The following is a 19682-nucleotide window of genomic DNA, read 5'->3' on the forward strand; positions in this document are numbered from 1 at the left end:
GCGGCGGCGGCGGCGCGGCGCCCCCTAGCGGCAGCCGACGGGTTTCGCGGCGGACCGAGGAGAGAAAGGGAGAAGGGGCAGTAATGGCGGCCAGTTAGTGCGAGACTGAGCCGAGGAGGCGGCAGCAGCGACTGGAGAAGCCGGCGCGGCTCCGTCTGTGGCTCTGCACGGCGGACCGGCTTCCCCAGAGGACTTGTCTTCCTTCCTCCCCCTCCCCCCTTCCCCCTCTCCCTCCCCTTCCCCTCCCTACTCGAGCCCCCGCCTGTCCGCCCTCCCTCCTCCCTCCGCGCCGGCGGCGGCAGCGGCGGCGGCGGCCCCCCGTGTCCCCCCTCCCCGGGGCCATGGTGAACACCAGGAAGAGCTCTTTGCGCCCCCTGGGCAAAGCGGCGGCCGCTGCGGCCGGAGCCGGCAGCCATTTCATCTCGTCCCGGACCCGCTCTTCCAAAAGGGGCACCAAGGCAGATGCGGCCGGGCTGGAAGAGACGGCGGCAGCGCGGGTAAGGACCGGAGGGGTTCACGGGGGACGGGGAGGGAGAGCGGCGGGGGGGGGGGGGGGCAGCGGCGAGGGCCTTGGCTGGGGAGTCGCTGGGGACAGCGCCGCTGCTGCCGGGGGGGCCGCGGGTACGGGAGCTGCGGGGCGGGGGGGGGTGGCGGGGGTAGTGCCGAGACGGCTGTCGGCTTGAGGGGAGGAGGAGGAGGAGGGCTGGCGGCCCGCCCGAGGTGCGGAGGGACCGCGGGGCCGGCGGGGCGCCCGGGGACGCGGGGGGGGGGGGGGGGCGCGGGCTGCGGAGAGCCGCCCGCCGCGTCCCAACTGGGCTCGCCGCTCGGCGGGGAGAGGGGCGGTCTCCGCCGGGGCGGCGGGGGGCGCAGGCCGCTGACAGCGGCTGGGGGCGGCGGCGGGGACGCCTGAGGGCCGGCCGGGGCCGCGGGGGGCGAAGTTGCTGCCGCGCCGGTGGCGGTGGCGGCGGCGGCGGCGGCGGGCCGGGGCAGGCAGGGCCGGCGCGGCGGTGGCGGGCGGGGGTCCGGCGGTGCGGGGCTCCCCCTGCGGCCGCGCCCGGCGCTGCGCCGGCTGCCAGACAAAAGTTGGGAGCTGCGCCTGCAGCAACTTCGCAGTACTCCTTCCCCGGTTTTTTTTTTGGTTTTTTTTTTTTTTTTTTTCTGTGTCCCCCGCCGCCCCTTTCCCTGAACGCCCTCCGTTCGGCCCGCGCGGGTGTTGGCGGCCGCCCCAGCGGGAGGAGGCTGGTGCTTGATGCTCTCCCCGCGACGCCCCCGCCGGCGGGCAGGGTGGGACTTGGGCCGTCAGGTTGCGGTGGAGCCTTTTCCCAGCGCCGCTCAGAATCGCCTGGGTTAAGCGGGGTAAGGGCGAGTGAATTCCGCAGCCTCGTCTGGAAAACCAACGTTTGGTGAATTCTAATTGCAAGAAGGAATTTGGGAGCCTGTGTTCTTCCTTGTTTTCTCTAAACAGATTGTTGACAACTGCCTTTTTTTTTTAATCTAATTACAGACCGGGGTTCCTCCGCCCCCCCCCCCCCCCCCCCCCGGAGAAAACTTCAGCTATTGCTTTGAGCGGTTAAACGAGTGGTTATAGTTGCCTGACCTGCATACATATTTTAAAAGCGGTGTAAATAAGGAAGTGAAAAATTGAGGGTCAGAACGTTTTGACAGTCACACAGTGACTGACTGTGTCCCAGCCTCTGCTAAGAAGGAAGTTAATCAGACAAGTAGAAAAACAGCGATAGCAGCCAGAGGCAGATCAGAGGGATGAAACCTGGAATTGTCACGGAACCTTTTGCCCTTATCCTTTTAGTTTTAAAATAATAAACACCCCCCACCTCCCCTGCCCCAAATCACCAACTAGATATTCTATACCTTCTGTGCTTCTCTCGCAATTTTTTCATGCTTCATAGTTCTCCCCTTCCCCCAGCTTACTTTTCCTCATTGTCCCCTATTTCTTCCTTGTTTAATTTCATTAGGCTCCTGGGGATGCAGCACCATGGCTTTAAAAAGCTGTTCTGCTTGTTCTAGTGGCAGTTTCTGTTTATTCATATCGTGGGTCTTGTGGTTTGTGAGCCAAAGTTTGGTGTAACCCTTACTGGCTTATTTGCAGAGAGTTTACTGCTGCTAAAAAAAATAGGTTGGGCTTCTTTCCAAATATTTTTCATCTATGAATAGTATTTCTATATTAAAAATCATTAAAATGTTTAAATCGTGTTATTATTGTGCTGTAAGGAAAGGAGGTTGTGCAAAATAGTATCATAAAATCTGTAAATACATCCCAGGATATTGCCCACACTTCTTAAAAAGCATTTCTTTAAAAGTTAAGTATATATTTTGGTGTGTGGGAATGGACTTGTTTCACTTCACGACAGATCTCAGGCGTTTGAGGTAGATTATTTTCTTTTAAAGATGTAATTGCCAAAGATGAGCAGAAGGTACCCAAGGCGCCCGCACCCCACCCCCTCGGAATTCTGTAAAATATAAAAATATATATACATCCCACTGTATTTTAAACTTGTCTTTGTACAACTGTTTTTATTCTTCAGATGTAAGTATTTGTCAGTGATACAGCAGCGTCTTTCTGAGCTTCTGAATCTTCTTGAAGTAGTGCCAGAGGAGGATTTCAGTGATTAGAACATGAATAAGTATAGCACTAGGAAGACAAAGCCTTTGCTTTTGGAAGCGACTGTTGGGAGACAACAGATAGCAAGGCTGTGTTTTGTGCAGAAAGCGTCCTAGGATCCTTTTCATGCAGTGGTATGTATTTTTTCCCCAAAGTTGACTGGAGCAGTGTGTCCTTTCGAAGTCTTTCGGGTGTCACGTCAGGAAACCAGCCTCACTACCAGCAGTTAATCAGGTTAATGGGCAGCTAGACTTTGGAGCTCTGGCAGAGACGGTACGCTGCTTATTTGTGCTATGTGACTGAATTTTCTTCCACGGAGGTTCTGACTTGGACTCCTGGAGAAGAGCTCTTCAGTGGCAATGCGTGTAATTACCTTTCAGAATGTATTTAAAAGGATCATCTATTTGTTCCTTACTGGCAACAAAAAGTGAGTTAGCAATCTTAACGGCATCCTGTAAGATGCTGATTAGACCAGATGAGGGGTTAGGAGTTGCCTTCCAGCTCTTTTGTATCTATTTCCTTTTTTCCTCTTGGCTTTTTCTGGTATACATAGGGGAGGAGTTGCATACATTTACAAGGATAGGCTTGAATCCCTCCTCTCCCAAGAACTCGAGTTAAGTTTCTAGTCTTCCATTTCAGTATTATGTTGAGTTACATATTAATAGTGTCCATTTTTGTTTGATCTGAATCTGGAAGCAACACATGTTCTGTGCAAATGGGCTATAATTGTCCAAATACCTTTATCGTATTCTCTGTATTCCCTCTATAGTACTTGCTCATCTTAGAGAAAGCAATGACATCAGTCTTTGAAAAGTAAACTGTTTTGAATTATTGACTGGCGACCATGCATTCAGTGACTGAGATGAATACGTGTGTGTCCACTGACCAGAAGCCGGATTAAAATGAACAAAATCCCTCACTAAATGGATCAAGAAGACAAGAAGTTTATTCTCTGAAATGATGTCATAGCAGAGTGCATAGAAAGGGTACAGAGAGGAAAAAATGGGTTTTTTTCTTCCTGTTTCCAGGATTGATTTGCACACTATTTAAAAGAAATTGAAGCTCTCCTTACGTAAATTTGTGTCCTATCTTTATACAAATCAGATGTATTTTTTTATTTCTGGCGTACAGACTTGGAAAGTATTGTGGCTCTGTATTAAAGAATTCTGACAAGAAAAGTGCATCACAATCTTCCAGAGTTTTCAGAAACATACAGTTGTAACACAAGACTTATCATCCAGTGGACTTTTCATGCTATGAAAGAATTGAGTATACTGTGACCATAAATGGTTAAATTTGTGCTCTAGATTTACTAACATTTGATGTTTTCAGATACTGAGTGGTGATTGTGGGTAACACTTACCTGGCAATTGAAATGATTTTTCTCAGTCATCTCAAAACATAAATCAGAAATGTTGATCCAGAAAACTAATGAATTTATTGTGAAATAAACACTCTTAAATCATGTCAGCGTATTAGTTAGACATTTTACAAATGTATACAAGATTAGCTTAATTTAATTAGCCAAGAAAGCATTAGTAGTGCCTTAAGAGCTACTTGAAGGCACTGTGATAATTGTAACACGCGATCCTAGCTGAAAGTAGTACTGCCAACATCGTTCAACGTACTCGTTGGCAACCTAGAGCTCTCCATTGTACTTAATTGCCAATAGGAGCAAACACGGGCTTGAGGATTGACATCGAGTGCTGTAGTGTGGGAAGGTATAAAGCTAAGCGGCATTTTTGTGCTCTGTAATAACAATATATTTCAGTGTCTCTTACTGTAATTTCTCAGTCTGTAACAAAAATATTTTTTTCTGATTTCTGAGTGATAATGCAGCCTTTGTAGCATAAGCTTATTGCTACGTTCTACTCCTTAAAAAGTCTTTAATGGACAGCTATTGAAAACATAGAAAATTAACTTTAAAAAATTTACTATTACTTCTCTTGAAATACTAGCTTTAAACATAGCCCTTAGAGTTTTCTAAAATTTAATTTTTCCTTTATGAAAGAGCCTGATTCAGGTGAGCAGATTTTCTTCGTTGTGTTTGCAATGTATCTTACACTGTCCTGGATGTTCTGTGGTTTAGGATAAAGCTATAGGAAAAGTTCGAGTTTCCTTCTTAAGCTGGAGAAATTACACTAGCTGGCTACCTGCGTGTAAAGCTCTTAAGGGAACAAAAGCTCCTCTCAGGTATCTATGCATTGTCTTACTGTTTGAGTTTACAGTAACATCAGTAAAGTGCTGAGGCTAACATTTTCACAGGTCTTTGAAATATGTCCTGAAGAATAGAGCCTTGCTAAGTTACTCCAAACAACTTCATTTAAAGGTAGATTCCCAAGAAAGCTTGTCTTTTCAGCATGTAATAAAATGTTGGGTTCTTTCTGGTTTAGTGGTCCGCTGCTCTTTTGGGACTTGGCAGGAGAAAATCAGTGATCTAAAATGAATCGTGCCGTCTGTTCCTTGGTAGCGTGGTACTAATACACCTGTGAACAGTGGGAAATTGAGCAATTGTTGGAAGCAATCTGTGTCCAAGATTCTGTCAAAATACCCTCCAGTCAGCATTTGTAATCCTTCTATTGTTCCAGAGGGGTGTCCTGAGTTTGATTTCTTCCCGTGTACCTTTTGCCAGTCAAGTCTGGGCTGCTGTCAGAAGTCGGGACACCTCTGAAGCACACGCGGTTTGTTTTGGGAGGCAGTCGCCCATCCTGTTGGAAGCTGGCTATCTTTGTTGTCACGCTGCTACAGGGCCTTAAAAGGAAGCAATCTAAGGACTAATCCAGGGAGTGAATAAGACCTCCAAAGAATACTCAGGAAATGGTGTTGATGTTTGGTGTACTGCATTGCTTCCTCTGAAAATTGGGTTTGTCCCAAAGTAATATTAATAAAAGCTGCTTCTCCAACTACTGTCTCTTGGTTTAAACTTAAAGCAGAAGGCTTAACCCATTGCCGTGAGAAATCCCATGACAATTTTGCAAGTGTGGCATACAGCTTGGGGTTATGCAAGATAATTAACTCAGGTAATTACATTCTGATCACCTCCATCCCCCTGCAGTTTCAGTTGGATGTGGTATAGTTTTGCACAGCCTGCCCTAAATTGTCAAGTGTTTGCTATGCTGTGGAAAAGTTTTCATTCCAGTCTAATGATGCTTTAAACAATTTCTGTGTAAAACTTTATAAAAGCCCTTCTCAAACCAAAGCATCAAGCAAGTAGGAATCAGTGAGCTGAAGCTTTCATTGCTCTTATTTTGTGGCTGTGACTGTTTTGAAGGTTGCTGATCATTTATTAGACTTTTTAGCTTGAATGTTTTACTTTGTGTGCGGGTAATATCAGTCATGAACCCATTTATTGCGAAGGGAGTTGGAAATATTTTTTCAGCCTTTTTCATCCTATTGTGTATTTTTTGTTTTTGGGCTCTTCATGTTTTGCTGCTTTTTCTAAATAATTTTTCCATCTCTTGAGTTTACCCTTTGAAGTGTTGTCTTTATTACCTTTGATAGGATTTTCATGGTTTATTTTAACTATTAATTTTGCTTTAAATTGTTCAAGTGTTGTTTTGCATTTATACTTGCTTGGACTCTTTTCCTGAATAAATTTAATTTCTTACTTGGTAGCTGTTAAAACAGGTCACTTTTCAACCAGTTGTAAGAGGAATATGTTATCTTCTGTAAGCTTTTTCATTTTGCACTGTTGAGTATGGGTATGCTATAGCAACTTCAACTCCAGTTGAACTAGGTACAAAGGAGGTGGCTTTAGTACGCCTATCAGAAAGATAGAACTTACGAGCTTGTCTAAGTTTTGTAGTTTTTGTAGCCTGTTCTGAATTTTCTTCTAGTAGTGTATGCTAATGACCTAATGCCCACCTTTGGTGGAAAGTTTGTGTCCAGTTGCACTCAGAGCAGATGCTTTCAGTTTGGGTGTTTTTGTGATTTGGGAAATGGGCTTTTTGCTTTTCTCCAACCTCCAGTCATTTGCTACGTTTTAAATGGATAAGTAGGTGAACTGAGCTGTTTGAATAACCTGAAATGAAGAAGCTGTTCTTTCTACGCACGTGGAAGAAATTACTTACATTGAAATTTGTTGCCATGCTTCAGCAATTCATCATTCCAAATACCTAAGAACTACCTTCTATTATTTCTCTGATTTATCTTTCAGACCTTGATTGTTGTTTTTATTATGATTTAAATGTCGATACATTCATTTTAAGATTTTGTATTACCATTTTACACAATTTTAATTTGCTTTTTCTTTTTAAGTACTGTCTTCAAGTGTGCTGTAGCTAGAGATACAGAAGTGTTTTTAATCCCACATTTTTTTCCCCATAGAAGGCCACCTTCTTGTAGCTTCACTTGCTACAGACACTTCCTTGCTTAGTTTACTGAGTCAAGTACCTGGTTGCGTCCAAACCTTGAGAAACCCTCTGGTCCAAGGGTTCTCTGTTCTCCTGGTTGCTATCCTCATTTGGATCATTCTGCCGATTTCTTTAGGTTTATAGCAGTACTAAAAGGAGGCCATGTGCTCCATACTTTCTTTGGGGTGGGGTTGTTGAGCAGAAACAAGATAGGGTTTTGAGAGCTAAGGGTAGCAAAAAAAAAGGTGTTTGAATGTTTTCATTTTTTTCCACTTCTGAATTGTGATAATTCTTGAATGTTTACATAAAAATAATTTTTGCTTTCAAAGTCTTTGTTAACAGAATCTAGAAAGTCATGGAAATGGTTAATATGGTTCTGACTGAAAATGTCTTGCTTTTAGTATTCCTTCAGTGTTAAATTAGGAAGATCGATGGTTTTAAAACCTTTCAATATGTGGATTTTCTGGAAAAACTTCCAAGTGAGGTGTGGACCTCCGTACAGCAAATAGAGACCCCTTCGCAGTAGACTTGCTCTTCTGAAGGGATCTCACACGCTGCAAGCTGTTAACTCAGCAGTTGTGGAAGCAAATAGGCTCGCCAGTATTAATGCTTGCCTGGCCGTTTGATCAGCTGACTCAGGATCAGGTTGCTGGTCCTGCTGAAACTAACCCTCTTCCCCACATCATCCTGCTCCCCCTTGCGCCTCCTCCATCCCTCTGTTTTAATTACCAGCTAAAAATTTGTGGTGTCACCCTAATATCAGTGAAGGTGTGAAGGAGAGGAGTGCAGCACTCATGGTGGAAATGCTTGGAGCAGGGAAGTGATGATGGGTAGAGGACAAACCTCAGCTCGCTAATTATGGCCTCTGCCATCGTTTGGCAAAGGCTCCTCTGTAGCTCCCGCTCCCTTTCTTCTGTGAACCTAGAAGCAGCTTGTCGATGGCAAGAGTTTTTTGGATGTCGGATGAAAAGCCATTGGAAGGCACTTAGCCTGGATACGCACAGGTGTCTTTTTCTGTTGTAGGCAGGAGGAGTGGTTGCAAGCATGAAAATAAGCAATGAACAATGTTGTAGGTAGCGGTTTTTATTTTTAACTTGTAAACTTTGAAGTTTTCTCAAGAGCTTTCACATTTATTAAATAACCTGAATTCTAGAGTTGAAGAGTTCCAGGAAATAAAAGTGGAAATCTATTGAAAAAATGAAGCAGATCTTCTCATGCAAAGAATAATGTTTTTTTTACCTGAAGGAGTTGGGAAGAATTTATTCTTCTGAAAAAGTCTATATGGTGGTGTTCTTTATATTCTGAATGGCTATTATTGATGTAAGCATTGTTTACTGAAAAAAAAATATACAGAAGCTGAATGTTAAAAGAATTTAGACCATCCTTCAATTGAGGCATTCTTACTATCGTTATCGCCAATGAGATGCAGCATTAATAGCTGTTTATTCCAAGATCTTCAAGCACTTAAGCATGAATGTTGCTATTTTTCCTTAACACCTGTGGAGAGCCAGTGCCTGATAAATGACTGTGTGCAACTGAGTGGAAATTAGAGAACTGCAGCCAGAAGATGGGTTCTTTTAAGCCAACTTTGTCTCTTTTTCAAGGTATCAGTGAGGTTAAACACATGATGTCCTTGATGAAACTTGAAGTTAGTTGTAAGGTAGTTAATGTGCTTTAATCCAAATAAATTCCACACACACCCCCCCCCCCCCAGCTTCTTGTCGTTTGACAGCACAAGCAGCGTACACACTGAATTTTTAGGACACAAAGGTAGATGATTAGGGTGCAGCAGTACGTAGTGTCAGACATGAGTACAGCCTGCTGTGACCTCAGGTTGAGTCATGGTTACCTTCTTTCCCCAGACAAGTGCATCAGGTCTTGCCTTTTCCCCCCGAGCAGGTTGTCAGTCCTGCCATAGAAGAGGGGTTGTGGGCATTTGCCAGGAAAATGTGGGTCGGAGTGGGGAGGGGAGAGGAGCTTGTGAGGATGTGTTGGTGCTGGAGAGAGTGGGTAGTGCAGTGTGTCATCCTGAAATTAGGAAACGGTGCAGATGTGTAAGGCAAGGTGTGGTCCCCAGTTTGAGCACACGGATGACAGTGTTTTAGCTACTGAAAATTTGTGCTGAGCATAAGGACAGTTTTAGTCCTTTTTGTTGGTGAAGATGCTATAAAGCGAAGTGGCAAACTTGAAAAAAATAAATTGAAACAGGATTTGAAGGGATTTGCTAGATTCTGGTCAGATGACATCAGTCATGGTAGAAAATCTGTTTCATCTAGTTACTAGAACTTTGAATGAAATAAGAGGAAAACTAAAAATATCTTAAAGAGATTGCGAAGCCTTTTGATTTTTTTTATGCCTAGCCCAAAAATGCATTAGGAAGGATACCTAGCTCTTACCTAACTTACATCAGTAGATTTTACAGTAGACATTTAATGAGATACATTTGTAGAAATTAAATGTTTTAATCCATGTTTTTTACTTTAGCAGAAACTGATACACAAGCGAGCAAGTGGCTTATCCAGAATCACTGGACAAACAGTGATTTTGGTGTATTTTGTTGATATGTTTGAAATGACGTTTTTGATTAAACACAGTAGCAGCAAGTTAGTTGTTAACTGAGTAGTTATCTGAGGGCAAAGATGAGTGATCAGCTTAACCAACTGGTACACTGGGGACACAATCACACTTTGTTCATGAATACAAGTTTTATTTGGAAAGTCAACTTTTATACCATTAGGATAAAAATGTTTATTAAATGCATTAAATATCCCCAAGTATGCATTTTATTTCTTTTAATGGATAGCCCATTTCCACAAGAACTTGGCATGAACTGATAGGGGAAAAAGTAGATCTGATTTTTTTCATGCATACTTTTGAAATATGAATCCAGGTTATTAATATTCTGGAACATCTGAGAAGATGTGTTGTTGTTCACAAGATAGATTTTAAATTATGTTAGAAATAACTAGAGAACCTGGATTCAGTTTCTCTGAAGTTAGTAAGACTGAGAGATGTCTGCAGTCACTGTTGTCTTTTCAGAGAGTCAAGCAGAGATGAAAAAGTTAGGAAAAAAGAGGAAAATATCAGAAGATAAAAATTAACTATAGTTAAAGTAGAGGTTTTTGAAAGCCTGTAGCTGAAACAGATTTCTTGAAAATGTTTATATTGTTATTGTTAAGACAAAAGTAAATTTCAGGGTGTCTTGTACTTGTTCAATGGGGCAAAAAGAAAATCTAAAATAATTTGTGCTTTCAACAAAATGCGGAGGAATAGTATTGATCATTTGAAGATTGAATGTCATTGTGTCTAACTTTGTGTCTTAGATGTTGGAAGAGGTCATATAAAAGAGAAAAACATAGATGCTGAAAGGTTTAAAACATTAGGTTGTAAAGTTTCATGTCTGTGTTGTGAAGTTGTATGAGCAATCATGATAACTTTCAGGGAGTGGCAGTTACTCAGAAGAAGGGTGTGACCCACAAAATGTGTGGCAAGGAGAGCAAGTTTGACCATGGTGGAAAACTTAAAATACTAATGTCTGCATACCTGTGTTTTAATACAGCTGAACCTATGGCAAACCAGGTGGAGTCTTCTTCACAAACTGCAGGATCTGGTTGTGGTTTGAATGTCATTGTCATCCCTTACTCAAAAACTCGATGAACTTTGCATTGACGTACTTGGAGATGACAGGGGTGTAGAGATGGTTCATACTCATCCTGTATTACCAGACTGCTGGATTATGGTTATTTTGAGATGTTCAGACCAGCAGTGCAGCAAGGAGTTCTTTGGATATTCTCTTGGCCAGGAGATTCAACTTAAAAAGCAGAAGAAACACTCCCACCCCCCCACCCCCCATCTTTCAATATGCTAGATGTAGTCTTTGTATTTTGACTTGAAAATTAATCAGTTATTGTGCTTTAGCTAGCTGGTCTCTGTGAAGGCAAACCCTTGTCGATGAGGTCTCCCTTGGTATGTGTGTCCTTCAGTTATGCTGAAAGACTTTATCTGTGTAGCCCCTTTTTTCCTAAGAGGATAGATTGAGAACGAAGAAGTCAGTTTTATTCACTGATTTCTAATTTGCGTTCTTTCAGAACATAAGGACTTGTCTCTAAATACGTAAAGCTGTGTTCCTATCAAACTATTTTTTTGAAATTTAGGGATGGATAGGGAAGAGACTACAGATGATATTGTGTATCATTGTTTTTGTGGCTTGTTCGTGAATGAGCGTTTTATAATAAACATTTTTTCCATCTTTCTCCTTTTCATGCAAAGTAGAGAAAACAGATAAGTATCCAGCTGTATTTATTTTATTGCTTTATTTACTTACTCGTTGTAGATATGTTTCTAGATTTATTGCTACTGTCATTCAACTGCCTTCGGTGAAGGTGTGTTACCAGAGTTTGCCCCACTACCTCTGCAAGACTCTGGCTGTTGAGTCTAAGCTCAACAGCTAATTGGCAGTGCGCATGCAGCTGTCACATGCCATTTTACTCTGGAATCCAAAGATAATGAAGACTATGTTTTGCCAGTCTGGACCACGGATGGTATCTTGTTAACTCCAGTTATTCCCTTACACATTATTAGTGCGAGCGTTTTCCGTAAGCAGCTGTGCTGGGTTCTGGCTGTTCTGCATCACAGCTGGAGTTCGGTGGGTCTCTCATTTCTGTTAGATCAATACAGTTGTGTTAAATTTTGTTTACCTCTTTTGTACTTCCTGACGCTGTGTAAACTTGATTTTTTTATTCTTCTATGCTTGCTTTTTCTTTGTGGCTTTGGTATGCTTTCAGGCTATTTCTGACATGGTTAAGATTTTATTAATTTGTATTCTCTGCATTCTCTCAGCATGTGAGTGTGTTTGCTCCAGTGCCCATGTTTCATTAGAAGCTTTTGAGTTCAGCACGTTGGTTCCTGCTTCTGCAATTGCATTATTAATTTCTTAATTTTAAAGTTTGATTCTTGTATTGTACATTTCTCTTTCTAGTCCCAGAACATTTTCTTGATGCATACTGTTAAGTAATAAGTTTCTGGCCTGAAGCTGAAGTACTGTTTTTAATCATTTAAAGGTATAAATGGTTTGAGACCCAGTTACTTGAGGGAGCAAGTTGGGTGCAGTGGAATTGTTAGACCTCTTTTGCTATAAATGGGAGGAAGTGGTGGATAGACTGCTCTCTGTAAAGGCTTCTCAAATTGGAATTAATTTCTTTCCTTGTTCTAGCATATCCCAATTTGACTAATCTGTTGAGTGTAATGAAAGCTCCATCTCCTTATTTTACTATAGATAGGTGAAAGTTCTGGATGGCAGTCTAGGTGCGATTTGATTCCCTAGAGCTTGAATTTTTAAGGTGGTAAACTGGAAAATGGAGCATGGATTCTTATTAATATATTTAAAATGTCAGTGATTTCTCATTGTAGTAGTTTTGTCACTACTTCATGGTAAAACATTTTGTATGTTAGTGCATCTTCTACAGCAGGTGTCCTAACAAGTTAGTATTTGGGCTTAACTATCTTAAAATTTAGACTTGCTTTGTACTTGCTAAGTTACTGTGTAGCGTTAATATGCAGATAAATGAGGCTTAGCTGAAAATACTATCCTAAACAAAGAACAACCAGAAATCATTGCCTCGTTAAGTAAACCCCTTCATTGCTAGTCTAGTTCCTTAGGCAACTGCACTGATGTGGTCACATTGACGGTTAGCCTGCTCTTCCAGTTTTTTGAAGCTGTTGGCTGGTATCTGTTCATTTGATAGTATTAGAGATCTCAAAGATACTCAGCTTTTATGAATTTTGTGAATATTGGTAACTCAGTGGCACAGGGAGACGTGAAGCAGCAGATTTTGTCTTCAGGTTAATTGCTAATATTTTGTTTTACCTGCCAGCCGGCCAGTTGGTATGCATGAGGCTCAGAAGTAACTACATCACTGTGCGTTTCACCAATAAATTGGCAGGACAAATGAGGAATACTAGCTAATTTTGAGACTTGGGGCCAGAGGCAGGGAACTGGAGGGAAGGTGGTCGTAGGAGACCTGGGAGGAATTAGAATTTTTGCACAGGAAGGGGCAGAGATGGAGTGTAGGAACCTATGCATTGTGAATTTCATTGCTCACAAAGTAGCTTTAATGTTAGCCCTTGTAAAGCTTCATTACATGCTTGTTTCTCTTCCTTAGTTTCATTTTCTCTGTCTCGCCTAGGCCGGGTTTAAAACTGGGTCTGTGGCTTACCTTGAAACTCCACACAGGGTAGCTCTTGTAGTTTCAGAAAATAGTTAATAACGTGGCTTAGCCATGATGCATTTCAAGTCCACAAACAAACATGGCTGATGAAAGCAAAAGTACATACAGAAACGCTTACAGTATTCAGAAGTGAGTATGTACACTATTAAATTTTTGTGAAAGGTTGGTATTCTGTAGTTGCAGAGTGTTATGGAAAACAGCTGGGTGTGTTTTACTGTGCTATGCGAGGTGCAGGTGTTGTGTATTTAGGAACGGTGGCAGTTAACCTCTGTTACCGCTTTGACTAAGCCTTAGTTTTAGATCCCAAATTCTGCTTCATCTAATTTAAAGTTTTAATTGTGATCTAGTATAGATACTATTTCGGGTTACATTGGTGTACTTCCTGAAGAAGGGCAGTAATGTTGAAGAAAAAAGTGTGGGTTTGGTTTTGGTTTTTGATTGGGGTTAAATGAGTTCTAAGACTGAACGTGATATAGACATCTTTCTTTCCTTGGATTTACCTTGACAGGCTAAAAATTTCCAAAGTTAAAACTACTTTTAAAATGAGATGTGAACATAGGCTGGTTAGCATTTAATACTAGGTTTTGTATTTAGTATTTTTTGGTATTATCAAAAGTATTCACAAGTATTTATAGTCTAAATGAAAATTGCATATAATCAGTAAATAATACTATCATAATGAATATAATTTTTATTAGTAGTATTATAAGTACTTAATATGAGTTAATATTTGTTAAAAATATATACTGGGGGACAGAATGTTAAGGCGTGATGTGGACAACCAATTTCACTGACAGCTTTCTGTTCTGCAGACAGTGGTCCCGTCTTTACCTTGTGGTTTGTTTTCTTACGGTATCCTTTGTACTTGTCTGATCCCTCAGTGAAATGATTCAGCTCACTAACCAGGTAGGAAGCTACTCTAGCAGAAGGGAAGCAAACTTTTGGAGCTTTAGTGAAGTAATTTGGTTATGGGAGGGTCAGAGAAACAGCAGGAGATCAGAGGAGGTTGGAGTGGTGCTGTGTAAGCAGGCAAGGGAGCTCACGGGTTGATCCCTGGGTTCCGTGGTGCTGAGCTGTCTTGCTGAACTGGACATGTGCGTTTGGATTTCTTTAGGCTTTACCACTTTCCAAATACTGTGCTTGGGATAGTCTCTTCAGGAAAATGCCTTTTTTTTTTTCTTTTTTTTCTTTTCTAATTGTCTTGAATATGTGAGACATTATGATGTTGAATGATCTGGAGTACATATCAGGTTGTTGTTTTTAATAAGCCTGATGAGCAAATGGGACTTCCCTGCTCATCTCCTTCTGTAGAAGTAAAATTACCTTTTGTTCATAGTTGGAATGCTCACTGACAATTCCTCAATTCCTGGACCTTAATATTCAGAAACTGGTTATTTTGTTGTTGCAAGAAAGGCTGCTTAGTTTTTTTTTAATCAAGACTGTTTCTATGAGCTAAAATTTGTGTTTTATAGAATCTTGATTTTGTTTTTGTAGTTCACCTTAGCAGAAGCAGATCCTCCAAAGTTTGTTGTCTGTCTGCTTCTTACACGCAGTTTTGAAGTGATCCTTTGCTTTTTTTATGTATGAAAGGAATCTAATATGTATGAAATGTATGAAAAAAAGAATCTTTTAAGTTTCTGTCTGCATTACCTCTGAGAAGTGCAACAGACACCCCACCCCCCCCCCCCCCCCAGTAGTGTTTATGTGCTTCTTAAGGTGTTAAGACTGATGTTGTTAGTGTGTTTAATGCTGTTAATGAACACATTAGACAAAAAGTGCTGTAAAGGTGTAAAGTCTACTTTCAGTTGCTCCTGGCTGTGTGTTTGGTCGTCTAAAGAAGAGAACACGCTATCGCAAAACTCTTCCAAAGAAGAAAGAGCATAATGTGGTCTTTTAAGCATTTTAGAGACAAAGATAATGTCAGTACAATAAATTCATGCAGTGTTTCCAAGTATCTTAATTTTCCTCAGCCCTTTTTTCTCTTTAATGTACTATTAGTTCTTTTGCATGTAGGTTAAGAGTAGCAGTGTCACGTATAATTTACAAAATGCAGTGGGTTAGAGAAGCAGTGCTTGTTCAAAAATGTAAAATATTACAGAAAAGTTTTAGTATTTAAAATTAAATATTATTGTAGTTTCCAGTAATGTTTTCAGAATGAATGTTTCTAATGTTTCACACAAGCTGGTTACTAAATTTGATAGAGACTTCCCTTTTACGAAGCTTAAGTTTCCTCTTTTTCTGTAAGGATATTACAAATGGGCCAATTAAGTTTTGTCTGATGCTTTTTTCTTTTCAGAAAGATGAAGGTAGTGATGCTAGTTTGAGTGATAGCCACATATCTCCTCCCGCCAAACGTACCTCAAAACATGCTGATCCTGTGTGCAAAGACAAATCAAAATCACGCAGTACTGGGCAGCGCGAGGAATGGAGCATCTCAACTGGACAGTCCAGGTAACTTGGTGCCAAAAGCAAAACGAAGTCTTACCAATTTTTCCTATCTTGCTAACCTGTTTACGCTATTTCTGCAGTGAGCTGTAGTTTGCGCTCAAGACTATTCTTTTGAAGTGTGTCATTTTCATACAATTTTCTTTTAGTTAAGATTCCAAGAATGTGGGTTACATCAATCCTCTCATCTCTGTTTCCTTTCTATGCATACTTGTGCAAAAATGGAAAGTAATTTTATTTGAGATGCAGTCTGAATTCTAGATGCTTGGTACATCCAAATTTAGTGACTTAATTGGTATTTTTATGTACTCAAGCTGTAAGTGGACATGACATTTTAATTAGGAAACCATTATTACTATCTTTAGGGAATAGATAATGGTCAAGTTTCCTTCCATGGTTGTTTTCAGCCTCTCTTCCCTGTTTGGTTGTAAGTACTCAAGTAAATTACTGTATTTTATTAAATACGGCCTCAATCCTGCGACATTTTTATAACTCAAAATAGAAGTAATTTGTTTCATTTAAAACTGATTAATAATATTTTACAAAGCATTCTTATGTTCATAAGGTTCTTCATGTGATTACAAGTAATTATGAGATAGTGTAGACAGTATATTCCCAGGCCATGAACTTTCAGTTAATACTGAATTTTTGTGGATATGTATTTCATGTTTATGTACAAATCAAAATCGTTCTTGTAGTGCTTTGTGTGGAAGAATGACTGTAATTCACTACTGGGCTGTCATCTGTTAGGATGAAGTATATTTAAAAACTGTGGTTTTAAATCTTAAAGTAGATCTATTTTTTGTTTGGTTTTCCCTTCTCAAACACAGTAAATTAAAAATAGCATATTATGTGCCATGGTCATCTAGAAATATATCAGAAGTCATGCAGCTTCTATTTCTTTTGTTTGTAAGTCTAGATTTGTACTGTACCTATTAGAAATGCAAAGAAATAAAAGAAATGCAAAGAAATAAAAAAAAATATTTAATATGGCTGGGAGAATTTAAATCCTTGTGTCAAATGAAATTTGGCCAGGAGACTGAAACTCATATTGCTGCTCCTGTAGAACCCACTGTGACATGTCTTTGCATCTGATGGTTGTTTTCTGCAAAAATCTAAAGCGCTGGGCCTAATAGTGATCTTGAAATTGCTAAGGTGTTTCCCAAAAGTTTGTTGCTTTTACTAGTTTATTCAAAGTGTTTGAATGCTAATTGCCTTTGAATAGCTGTATCGAGTTCCTGTTCTGAAACTTAAGGAGAGAGATAACAGTAGGACATGGCATGAGAGAACATGGAAGGTTTGATAAAAAGATGTTCGGATAATTGGCGGGGATTTATATAATTGATACTTGGCAGTTTTGTCCTTATTCCAATGTTGGACATGAAGCAAAATCTGCAGAGGCTGCCTGTCGCACAGGTTCTGAAGTTACAGTGTATTGTGGAATGTTCTGTGCTTAAAAGTTGTAGTTTCTCAGTGCTGCTTCCGCTTGGCTGGGGAGGCAGTGTTACTTGCGTGTCTAACATGATGGTTTCCTAGGTTAACTTCTCAGCCTGGTGCTACACTACCAAATGGACGTAGCTTATGTAAGTATATTACAGTGGACCTTTTTGTAACTACTTTTATATTTAACAATTTTATGTCAATGGTTTTCAGTTGCATATATTTTTGATAACTTTACTGATTACTCTGACCATTTTGACCAGAAGAGTTACTGGTTTTGGCTCAGTTTTCTTCTGTCAACATCTTGGATGCTCTCTGTGGACATGGGGAACATTCTTAGATGAAATTCCATTTCTCTTCTCAATTCAGACCTCTTGGCCATGATCTCGATGTTTTCCTTAATTCCTAAATTTACTGTTACAAACTAATTTTGGCCTTCCTCTCCCAGCTGGTCTCTTTAATTTACTTACTCTCTTTGCTATTTTAAAATTTGGCCTTCAGTGGTTCTTAACATTACTTAACTATTGCTTTAGAGAGACCTGCCTTGTCTGCAGCTCCTGCTACCTTGAACAATTTTCCTATATGCTTGTACCTTACAACCTCGCCATCCCATCGCATATCTCAGCTAAAACCACTTTGTCTTTTGTGTCCCTTTTTCATCAATTCTGTCTTGTTTAGTTCTGTGTTGACTCTATGTAAGTGTTAATCCATTAAGCATATTTGGTATTTTTATTATTTATTGTGCCTAAGGAACAATCAGGAGTGGGATCTCTTTTTGGCACTGTGCAGAGTAGCTGATACAGATTTGCTTGTGAAATCAATGCGTTGTATCTGACCTTTTAATACTGTATTTGAAAGACTGAAGAATTGAAACTGTGGGTCAAGTGTACGTTTTAGTATTGATGTTAACTTAAAAATATTGAATGGATATTTGAATGCCAAATTTTCATCATAAAATAAGATTATTATACAAGGAAACAAACTCAAGTCTGAAGAAATAGCTTGTAAATTAACTTTATATGAAATTTAAAAAGACATTTCTTTAGTGAATATAAGGGTGCTCATACTGTGCTCCATAACTTTTGGTTTATTATCCTTGCTAAGTATTCTCTTATTAATTCTTGTTTGTGAAAGTGTTGTTTCCTGCATTTTGAAGTAGTAATACAAATTTCTCTTAGCTCTCAAAAGCCATCCCCTTCGAGGGGAAAAAAAGGGAGATGGGGACCATGCTTGCATAAACGGAGATATAGAAGTCAGAAAAAGTTGTCGGTCCAGGAAAAACAGATTTGAAACTTTGAATCAGAGTTTATTGTTTGATCAGCTAGTAAACAGGTATGTGGGGATACTTCGGTTGTATTCACAAAGCATCTTAATGATTTTTCTAAAAAGTTAGAAAACCCTGTCTTCCAGTGCCATCTGTGTTTTACTGTGGGAATGTATTAGCGTTGAGGCAAGCTAGGTTGTGGTTTGAGTTACAGGCTGGGTCCTGTGCTGTAACTGCCAATGTTATCCATGCTCTAAAATGCAAAGCAGCTTGCCAGACTTTTCATTGAGGAGTAAGCTACTCTGTTTACACCTGAATAAAACTCTGTATGTTGGCAGTTACTGCAGAGAGCTGACATACTGTAAATCCCCACCCTAGTTTGTTTCATAGGAACCTGTTTATGTAGCGATACCCTGAATGTGATTTAAATTGGTGATTAGCAACAATACTTGGAAGCTTTCCAGATTTTGCTTGTATGATTTTGATCATAAAATATCAAAAGTTTGTAGCTTTTTTTGTTGTTGTTTTTTACCATTTGTTAGTAATTCACATAGGGTGGGTGTCACTTTTTGACATTTACTGTGCAGACAAAGTAGGTCAGGGAGGGAGGCACGGTCTGGTCTGAGCATAGGAATGGGAGCCAGAAATACTTTTCTTGAAATGTTATTTCTGTGTGGCCCTGGGCAGGTCACTTAATATGTCTCAATTTTCCCACCTGTAAAATGGGTTTTAATAGTCATATCTGTGAGAGACTGCTTGCTCTAGTGCTTGGAAAATGATTTAAACATAAACATTTAATTGCCAAGTATGATCTTTATTGTTAAATGTATTATGTTGAATCTTTTATTGAATTAATTTTCTTTTTCAATTTACACAGTAACTACTTGGTATCAGTTTTCAGATTTATATTGTTACATTTATTTTTCTAGTTGCAGTTAAATCTCCCTCTCCTCATCAACAATAGGAAAAAGTCTGCCGTGAATTTTGTAGTTTGATAAGATCATGGTACTGAAGTCAATATATGAACTTACACTGATAACAGCATGTCCCATAGTCATAGGAGATTTTTAAGAACAGGTTAGACAAATGTCTGTCAGGAATGATTTAGGTATTGTGTAGTTTTTTCTTACCTGGCAGAGCAGGTGGGCTTTTCCAGGTCTCCTCCAACCCTGGTTTCTTCAATAGCAAACTGTGGCATGATTTTACCTGAAGTGGGTTGTGTGACACATCACAGATATTTTAGAAAAAATTTTTAAAACTCAGAGGGGTGTTCATGATGAAATCTTGACTTCACTGACTTCTGTCTCCAGAACTTCCATTGACTTCTTTCTAGG

At 40.3% G+C, this 19682-nt stretch overlaps 1 protein-coding gene and 1 long non-coding RNA gene across 6 annotated transcripts in view; both read left to right on the forward strand.

Moving 5' to 3' along the window:
* The first annotated feature begins 53 nt into the window (after positions 1-53).
* ATAD2B (ATPase family AAA domain containing 2B) overlaps positions 54-19682 on the forward strand; it is a 77876-nt gene continuing 58247 nt past the window's right edge. For 2 of the 5 annotated variants that reach the window (XM_037391447.1, XM_037391448.1), the window contains exons 1-4: positions 54-497; positions 15496-15650; positions 17181-17227; positions 18263-18416. In XM_037391447.1, coding sequence (XP_037247344.1) covers positions 342-497; positions 15496-15650; positions 17181-17227; positions 18263-18416 — 512 coding nt within the window. In that variant the 5' untranslated portion in view covers positions 54-341. Of the gene's footprint in view, positions 498-11520; positions 11618-14054; positions 14106-15495; positions 15651-17180; positions 17228-18262; positions 18417-19682 lie in introns of those variants that run through there. The other 3 variants (XM_037391451.1, XM_037391449.1, XM_037391450.1) reach the window with 3 other exon arrangements.
* On the forward strand, positions 1557-5523 carry LOC119149771. Its single transcript, XR_005104859.1, has 2 exons — positions 1557-2754; positions 3390-5523. It is a non-coding gene; the product is annotated as an uncharacterized LOC119149771 (long non-coding RNA).

This window comes from Falco rusticolus, chromosome 6 (genome assembly GCF_015220075.1).
Source record: "Falco rusticolus isolate bFalRus1 chromosome 6, bFalRus1.pri, whole genome shotgun sequence".
NCBI classification, from domain to species: domain Eukaryota; kingdom Metazoa; phylum Chordata; class Aves; order Falconiformes; family Falconidae; genus Falco; species Falco rusticolus.